This window comes from Halyomorpha halys, unplaced genomic scaffold (assembly GCF_000696795.3).
Source record: "Halyomorpha halys isolate HHAL.00 unplaced genomic scaffold, Hhal_1.1 Scaffold1371.1, whole genome shotgun sequence".
Classification (NCBI taxonomy): domain Eukaryota; kingdom Metazoa; phylum Arthropoda; class Insecta; order Hemiptera; family Pentatomidae; genus Halyomorpha; species Halyomorpha halys.
Genome location: NW_027116272.1, coordinates 2,030 through 11,747, shown reverse-complemented (window position 1 = coordinate 11,747; position 9,718 = coordinate 2,030). Strand labels below are relative to the sequence as shown.

The 9,718-nt window shown below is 33.2% G+C and overlaps 1 protein-coding gene across 1 annotated transcript in view; it reads right to left on the bottom strand.

Moving 5' to 3' along the window:
• LOC106689479 (PBAN-type neuropeptides) overlaps positions 1–5,325 on the bottom strand; it is an 11,161-nt gene extending 5,836 nt beyond the window's left edge. The window contains exons 1-2 of the mRNA XM_014434450.2: positions 5,259–5,325; positions 454–552 (exon numbers count right to left, since the gene is read on the bottom strand). Of these exons, the coding sequence (XP_014289936.1) occupies positions 454–552; positions 5,259–5,322 (163 nt within the window). The 5' untranslated portion in view covers positions 5,323–5,325. The remainder of the gene's footprint in view (positions 1–453; positions 553–5,258) is intronic.
• Positions 5,326–9,718: the final 4,393 nt, after the last annotated feature.

Below are 9,718 nucleotides of genomic sequence, written 5' to 3'. Positions count from 1 at the left end.
ATCTTTCGAATAAAAAAAAAATTTTGATTACAATTTAATTTTTTGTGTTATTTTTTACAATTTCAAGTTCTATCGGGCTTAAAAAAAGACCCTATATAATACTTAACAGAACCTTTTAATCTTCAAAATCAATAGGTTTTGCTCCAGGTTTCATTTGGGTTTAGGCTTTCTTCATAACAATTACAATTTTATTACTAAAATTTCATTTACTAAAAAAAAAAATTAGTTAAAAATTAAATAATATTTTATTCAACAATAGTATATTCAATATTTATCTTCAAATTACATTTTAGTCTACTAAACCTAATATTTTAATACTTCTACATTATAGTGAGTTTAAGAGTTATCATAAACAAGTATATATTTAAAATATTTCTATTTTCGTTTTTGGAGAATTTATATTTTTTTATGTTCAGCATTGGCAAACCAAACTGAAACAATAATTCGAAATACCTGATATTGGTAAGATGGCAGCCCAAGGAGCGATTCCGACTATGGCAGTTTCTAAGTCGTCGTCTTCTTCAGCTCGCTGAACCCTGTCTTCTTCTGCCCCTATTACAGATTCATATTATTATATTTTGTATTATTGTTTTGAAAAATAATTTTATCAACGTTTTTATACTTATAGTGAAGTCAAAGGGGCTCAATAATGGGGTTTAATTGGAAAGTTTTGCTGTAATTTAGATATTTGCACTTCCATGTTAATAATAGTGTTGAACACGATGGTATGCCACCTTAATTTTGATCTGGAAATATTAAAAAAATTTAAAAAGTCTAGAAGAAAAAATCTTTCAAGAACCCTCCCTATTTTTTTTTTATTCCGGGTTATTTTGATTCGGAGCAGCCGTTCTTGGGATCAAACTGTTTTCTCCAACAAATGAATTTCGATGGAATATTTTGAGAAATTTTGAAAATATGTGTGTGTGTGTGTGTGTGTATTTAAGTTAATTTAGATACTGACAACGAACTTTGCATAATCCATTGTTTTCGGAAGTATAAAAATAAGAAAAAAAATGTTTCTTTCTTTTTTGAAAAAATATCCCATGGCACAGAAAAGTATGAGAGAACAGGAACAGTATGGGGAAAAGGTACGTAAGTAAAGAAGCTCGTCAAGAGTCCAATAAGGAGGGAACAACAAGCTTCTCATCAACGAAAACTGATCTCATCGCCATAAACATTAATAACCCAGGTACTTACCACCCATTCCGCCTTAAAGAGAAGTTGAAAAAAATAAATAAGTTAAGAATATATTGGACTTTTAACGTAATAGATATGTTAAAATCCGGCTGGGATAATAATAATAATAATAATTTATTTATTTGTTTATGGGCAACCCCCGTACAAATAGAGTTAGCCTGTAAGATACATAAAATAAATTTTCAGTATTTATCGGAGACTGAAAAAGCTGAAGTTTTTTCATAATTTCATCATTCATTAATTTATTTTTATAACTATTGTCGTCCTTGTATAACCTTTCAAATTCCATCTTTAAATCATTATGTTCAAATTGTGTGCTAGATTGATTGTTAGTTGGGAAGTGATGATTTCTGTCACGAGATTGAAACTGTTCTAATTTTTCACTTACTTTTTACGTTTGGTTGTTTGGATTGGTGGTGAAATCGGTGTTAGCCAACCCTCGCCCAGAGTTGTTAGGAGCTCTTCAATCTCGGGTATATGACATTTACTATCCTTCGTTTTGAACTATTTGTTTTTGTATGAAACGGTGCTGTCAAAGCTTCGTAATCTATTAATATATGAGCTTTTATTCTGCTCTTTCCTCAGCTGTTTTATCGTGTTTAATACAAATTTTATTTTTCCTAAATGTTTCCTTTATTCCCATAACCTTTTGTTTTTCTAAATAACTATTAAAGCATATCATTATGAGTCTTGGCTTTTCATTAATTTTTTTTCCAAGCCTGTAACAGTTGTTAATTGACTTTTCTTTTAAAATAATTTTGACGCTGAATAGTGCTGACTTAACAACATCTACAGCATTTTCTGAAGTAGAATAATCTTTTTCAGGAAGATTGAACATAACTACATTATTTTTTCTATCTTTCTTCTCTAAATAATGTATTCTTTGCTTTAATAAAATGTGATTTTTCAAGCTCATCAGCCTTGTTAATTACGTATTTGAGTTCTATTGTTTCGTTTTCTAATAAAGTGTGCATGTTTTTTAGCGATTCATTTTTGGTCTTGGTTTCGTTATTGTTGTTTCGAATATCCATTAAAATTACTTGAAGTGTGGCAGATTCCATTATTTTATGCAATTAGCAATTGTTATTCGCACTCCAATGAAAATTAAATCACTTATCAGTTAAGGTTAGATAAGAGCTAGACTTACTGAACCAGCTTGAACAGGTAACTTTCCTGCCTCAGATCCACTGCCCTCTCCAATTTAACCAATCAAAATATGCCAGCAGTGCCTTAATTCTTCTATTCTCACCTACACGTCAATAAATAACTATACAATGGGCCAAATCTCAGAACCAATGCGATCAAATATAACTTCGGTAAACACAAAATAACATAGACACGATCTCTATCACGGCTGGTGGCCAACTCAATCCGGCTGGGCTTCTCCTATGTTTTCTCGAATGGTCAAAATATCAAAATGGTCGAAATATCAAATACGTGCAACGGAAAATGATAACGTTCAAGCAAACTTGATGCTGTGTAGTTTTGAGTCACGTTTTCTGGGGATTTTAAAAAGTGGCTCAAACTCATAATTTTTTCCTGAATGCTCCTCTTTCCCCTAAATATATACGATATTCCTCATCTCGGATGAAGAAAATAATTGTGATGACTAATACTTAAGGAAGTTTCAAAATTATCGCCTAATACAGATAATGAATGATATAGGATTACTCTTGATTCTAGAATAATAGTTTCTACCATACTCTTGCTATGTATTGAAAATACCAGGATGAGAGAAAATAAGTTAATTTAGATTAATTAAATAGATATTTTGAATATTTATAATGACAAAAACTGAAGAACAGATAGAAGGACGTTGAGATAAGACATCTGGACTATTAGCGGCGTTTCAAAGGGTCAAAGGCCACCTCTTAATGTGCTTGCCTGGTAGGCATGCCGTGCTAATCGAACACCTGTGTGGCTGTTTGCGCTCATACTCTTTATGTTGGACGTCAAAAGAGAAGCCGACCGATGGTGAGGTCAAAAACAGCCTACGCTACCCCAAAAGATGAGTGGCCAATAGGAAAGTAAAGGGAAGGGGAAGAATTCCATGTAACAGAGGAGCGAGGAAAAGGACACTCTTGGGAAGACATGGGAAGGAGTTGAGTACAGGGAAACAGCAAAGTACACCAGAAGTCGAGGACCCCAACTAAGCGAGGCCGATGAGCAGGAACTGCCACAGTTGAAATTAGAAAACCGAAACCGCAACACATGAGATAAGTAATAAGCCAAAGATGTTGTTTTGAATGACAAAATTTATTAAAATTAGAGTCAATGGAATATATATGTTCTCATCTGATGTTCTCGATCCATTTGATATTAATTATGTCAATAGGTCAATAGCTCTCTCTTATATCATTATAACTCAATTATCAATCTTTTTAAATATTACATAGTGCTAACCCAACTTAACTTTATCTTTTAGACTCCCTGCATGACACCTGATTATTATAGCCTAGTAAATTGGTGAACACGACACCATTGGGTAATTCTAAACAATTATATCTAGTATACCATAGTATGTGGTATCTAGTTCTTGGTCTGAATATTTAGCAATACTTTTCTAAGAATTGTAGGTCGGTTCCCATTAGGAATCGATAGATATATAATATAAATAGAGATAAAAATAGAAATACATGAATCAATAAATAAAATGCAATTTCTAGAACCCCCATTAGCACTGGAAAATCTGCTAGCTGGAAACATAGCACTGTGTATCTGGTCCCTTTCAATACCCAGATTTTCCAAAAACTTATTATATGATGGATGCTTCCTCTACTTTTAAGTCCAACCCGATTTACTAAAAATATTCTTTAGCCAAAAATCTTTCTAAAATTTTCTTGTAAACAATGCTCTTTTTATATATGTCCTTTTTCTTCACTTTTATTTTGACGCTCTGATCGTGATTTTTCGATTCGAATCTCATTGTAGGATCTACTATTAGTGCTTTCTTTTCTGTCACACTAAATGCACAACTCATATTGAGCCCTCTGTATCCTAACAATGCACTTCTTGATACATGTATAATTTTTTTTCTCCATTAATTTATTTCCTTATATTCCCCAGTCCGTGAGAAGGAGGAGAGTTTCTTGCTCTCGGCCATATTTGCGACAGAGGGGTCCAACTTCTCCGTTTGACAGGCAATCAGTTGGTGGAACTCCATGGATAAGAGGGTATTGGAGAACCTAGTTCAAATTCCGAGAATTGAGATAAAATATTACTTAAAGAGCTTATTATACTCAAAATTACGTATAAACGTTATTTAAACAATATATTGTAACTATCTACCATAATAAAAATAAAAATTTAATTTATTCGGTTAAACTTCAAAGTCAATAAAGAAATCCCAAATCTAATTTGTTTTCGTTATTGATCCTTACAATTTAATTGACGGAACCTTATTAAAAGATTTGACTTGAAGGCAGAAATATTGTTCCCGGAAACAAATATTGGTACAAAAATATAAAGCCTGTCCTTTAATGTCATATCAAAAATAAATCTCCCTTCAGATTTCTGTAGGACGTATTGTCATTTTAGGTATTAGTAATCTTATAATGAACCAGTACTTTTTGAAGTGTGGACTATCATGCAACAAGAAATTGAAATTTACACCAAAAGATTTCTCACGATACGTATTTGATAATTCAAATTTTCATACTCAATATTTCATAACTATTGATGCGTTAAATACATTTTATGCCATGGAAGGTATTCAACGACTGACTCCAAAGAGATTATTACTCATATTTCCATTAATATTAAGAACTGTTGACTATGAACTATAAACCATTGAATAATTTTGTTGATGGCAATGAAAAATTCACAAACTTAAATATAAATCAACATTGATGTGCGAGTTTTGGATAATATATTAAATTGTAATCTCAAACTCGATTTTCCTAATTCAAGAATTGAATGAAAAGTAGGCTGTTATATTGAACTTTCTAAGATTTCAATACAAGAAAATGTGCTGTAATATACATGTTATAAAATCAGGTATTTAACCGAATATTTAAGGAATTAAAATATAATCTTTAAAGTAAGTATTAGCCTTTTCTTACCGTAGGAAGAGATGAGAGAGGTGATAAGAAGAAGGGAGAAGGAAAACCAGCAATGCGGTGCCATGGTGTGCTTTGGTCTGCCCTGCCTCTGCTCAAGGCAGTATATATACTAGCCTCTCTAATCCTCCTGTCACTTAAGCTTAAATTGGAGTAAACAGTTCAATCCCTGTCTACCCTTCATTTATTTAAATGGACAATCAATGACAGAACACCTCCAACAAGCGTCTTCTTTATAACCTATTCATATAATTAGCCCTGTCCATTCAATCTGAAATATATATTCAAAAATTTTAAATTGTAATGTTTCAAAAGTCTAGGGTTAATTGAATGTCGTTAAGGATTAATTTGTAAAATAAGGTAGATCATGAACATTAATTAATTAATGATTGCCCCTCCTCCTACAAGATCTAATAAATTTAAACCTTAATTATGGCTGATTGAGCTTTTTATAATCCACAATAAATAAACCAAAAATTGATAATATATCAATTATTACACAACTTAACAAAAAAATATTAAATATTTTCTTAGAAATATTAAAATCTAACATATTCACGATGTTTCAGGAGGTTATATGAGTAATTAAGGGGGAGGGGAAATGCTTTAATAAAGCTATCCTTTCAAGGATAGCTTGCCTAAGATATGGTTTAGTGTCACTAATCTCACCTTTCCTCAATCCGCTGTGTATTACAGGAAATTCAGGTTTTTCCCCTATAAAAATTCAAATTTCTTCACCATAATTGTACAGTTCTGTTCTTTTAATAGTGCATACTAGAAAGCAAACTTTATATCGATAACAATAGCATATTTGTAGTTGGGAACTTTATCCCTCACATCATATATCTTTTGAAAATGATAAAAGTCTAGAATAGATATTTTGTTTAGCCTTCTAAAGTCAATAGAATTCCGACCATCTCAATCTTTGTACGCTAAAGTAATCGGAGATGAGAATGGCGATCCTATGTTAGACTTCTTCTAGTTACTTCTTTGCTTATCTTTCTTTCTTTTTTTCCTGGAATTGAACACTAATAACAAATAATAAATATGTAACAAATTCTCTCTTGAGCTAGGAAGTGCTCTTAACTAAATCTACCCGAATCTAATTTATTTTTAGTTTATACATGGTAATTTTGTGTTTCAAGCTGGTTTAAAGTCTTTCTGTTCTTTAAATTTAGTTTATGCAACATTATGTAGTGGCAAACCCATTTCCAAATATATTTTTAATTATAATTCATTTAAAATGTCTTCTTCATTAATTCTACTATCTCCTTCTTTGTTTATATTATAATCATTTTTAAATCTATCTTCTTACTTTGAATTATTTTTATTTTCTATATTTTCTTAGTAAGCTATTATTATTATTAGTTCTGTGTAGAACAACTATAGAATCATCTTAAATGGTATATGATTTTCTTGCGGTATCTAAACATTGAAGTAAATCATTTAGAATTGAGAGGGAGATGGCTCAATTGGCGGTCAGAAAATACAACTCAAAAATAGTGTTAATTATTAGGCCATAGTGTTAACAATTTGGCATTTAATAAATAGTGAATATTATTTTTTTTGACAGCCACTCGGCCCATCTTCATTATTTATCGTACGGTCAACCATCATCATATAAGAATTGATTTTCCTTTACCACATAGATGCAAAACCAGCCTGACCGGATCCAAAGATGTATATACAGTATAATCAACAAGCCTAATGTTATTAATAGTTTTAAAACCTCTCTCCAACCAATCAACGTAATCTTGCATAATGCAGCAGTTCACTTATTGTTTTTATATAATATGAAACTGTATGACTGAACTTATAACACAGTTTAAATTATTATTTTATTTTATTTTTTTTTATAGAAATACAATCCATTGACTAATTTAATAACATTATAGTTGTTGTTGTTGTTGTCTGAGGCTTTAGGGCGTAAAATCCTGAGGTCATCAACGCCCATGTAACATCATAGTTTTTAATTATTTAGATTTTTAAATTTTCTCTAACTGTTTAGTTAAAACTAACTTCGTGACCAAATATTATACTCAGCTTTTATTTTCATAGTATCATCAATTGGTACATATAATTTATTCAATGAATTTGAATTAACCTTTTGAATTAATTGTTTTGAAGATCGAACTGTACTTGACTGTTTCACCCTTTCATGGGGAATTAATATATCTATACAAAAGATGATTTGGTCGATGAATCATCAAAATTGAATCAAGTTGCTTGGTTAACATCGAATCAACAGTGACCTGTACTTAACTGAACGAATTATTAAGTTTCCTAAAGTCTGTATAGAATTTATCAATGATTTCAATGAGTTGTATAGCTGACAATAACTTTATAATTATGTATAAACGAAAATATTTTCCTGTGAGGTACAATTTAGAAGTTATAGAGGAAAAACCAAAATTGTCCTAGGATTTAGGTCTCTCGCAGTAGGATTTGATTAAAAAAAAGAGAACTCTTATTCCACCTTTTCCAACATAAACCAATGTATCAACCCTAATCTGCCTGGCTAAGTAATTAAACTAAATATTATTCATTTTATTAATAAAAATATAAAAATATAAATGGTTATTAAATAAAAAGTGGTAAAAATAAAATAATAGGTGGTCTCCATCCATGTCTCCCATGTTGCATAGAGGATATTTCGAAGAATCTACGATGCCAATTCGATGGAGGTGTTTTTGGAGCAAATCATGTCCTGTTACTAGCCGAAAACAGGCCACTCTCTCAGCTCTGCTAAGATTGCCGGGGATTCGTTTATGCTTATCCAGTAGGCTCTCCCACTTCTTTCATTCCGCTTGAACTTTGTGTCTAGCATTTGTTCTGTCCTTACAATAAGAGTTTATAAGTGATTTCACTATTCTGTAGGAAAGTGGTAGAACAGGCTGGTTCTCTGCACAACCATGTTTAGCCAACTTGTCAGCTTGCTCAATACCATCTATGCCACCATGGCCTGGTTTCCACTGCAGAGCTATAGCCCTTCATGATAGCAGCCATGTTTCTGCACTTTTCTTCCGTGGGTGACTCTGCGGCACCTGGTGTTGTTAATTTTTGTATTACGGCTTGGGAGTCGCTGAAGATTACCGTCATTGCATTCAATAGTGGCTTCCATCGCAAAGCAGATAGCCTGCATTTCTGCATCATAATTATCACACCCAGCTCCAACAGGAAAGGACAATTGGAAGTTGATTGAGTATACACCTGCTCCAGCTCCCTTGTTAATACCGGACGCAGACCCATCGGTATAAATGTGTAGCCATTGCTCTAGGGGGTATAGCTCATAAATTGTTTTTAGTGCAGCAGCTCTAAGCTCGGGTTCAGGGCAATCTTTCTTGATACGACCACATGCCAGTTTGAGTCGACTTCAGCGGAATCGTGCTTTGACATGTAGGAGATGCTTATATTCTGTCTTTCATCAGTTGGTAGGTCTATCTGGTGAAGCATTTCCTCAGCTTTTGAAAGAAAAGTACGATGGGCCCTCAGTCGTTCATTCGCTTTACGATAATCCAACCAGTGTTCCTCTCGTCATATAAGCTTTTCATACAGACACAGAGCAGTTGTCTCCCTCCTATCCTGTAATGGTCCAAACCTGCTTGGAGTTCCATAGCTGTAATGGGAGTCGATTTCACACCGCCAGTGATTATGCGTAAGGTTTGATTTTGAACTTTGTCTAACTTTTCTAACGTTGCTTTGGAGGAGGTTATTAAAGTTCAGCTCCATACTCCAGATTAGGCCGTACGTAAGATTTGTAGGCCGTACTGAGTACGTCTTGGGATGCTCCCCATTTAGTCCCTGTTAGCCTTTTCATCAGCTTCAGTTTTGATTGTCCTTTCTGAGTTGCTTTATGGATTTGTTTTAGCTAGGTCAGCTTTGAGTCCAGTGTGATCCCTAAATAGCTTGCTTTATCAGTTCTGGTTAGTTCTTCGTCTTTAAAGTATAAATGAACCTCATGTTTTTTTGTACTAAGGCTAAACACTTGAGACACAGTTTTTCATGAATTAACTGTCATTCCATTTTCTTTCACCCAGTCGTGTAGCGTGTGCATGACTTTATTTAGAGTTTCTTCCAGACCACCCATACTAGAACTTGTTTCCCAGATAGCCAGGTCATCCGGAAAAAGAAGTGCTTGGACCCCAGGGTGATTAATCATCATCCTCTCAACTAGATCATTAATCATTATGTTGAATAAATAAGGACTTAAGACTGAGCCCTGTGGTACAACTTGTTTGGTTTGCCGATAACTGGGCACTGAACTACCATAGCGGACCTTAATAAATCTCTGTCCTAGGAAAGATCGACTCCATGAGAGGAGATTGCCACCTATACCCATACCTTTCAACTTAGTAATAAGTTTTTCCTCCATACGCACTCGAAAGTAGGTTGGAAGTCAATAAACACTGCAAGTGTATGTTGTCTTCTTTGGAAGCCATCTTTCACTTCCTGAGAGAATCTGA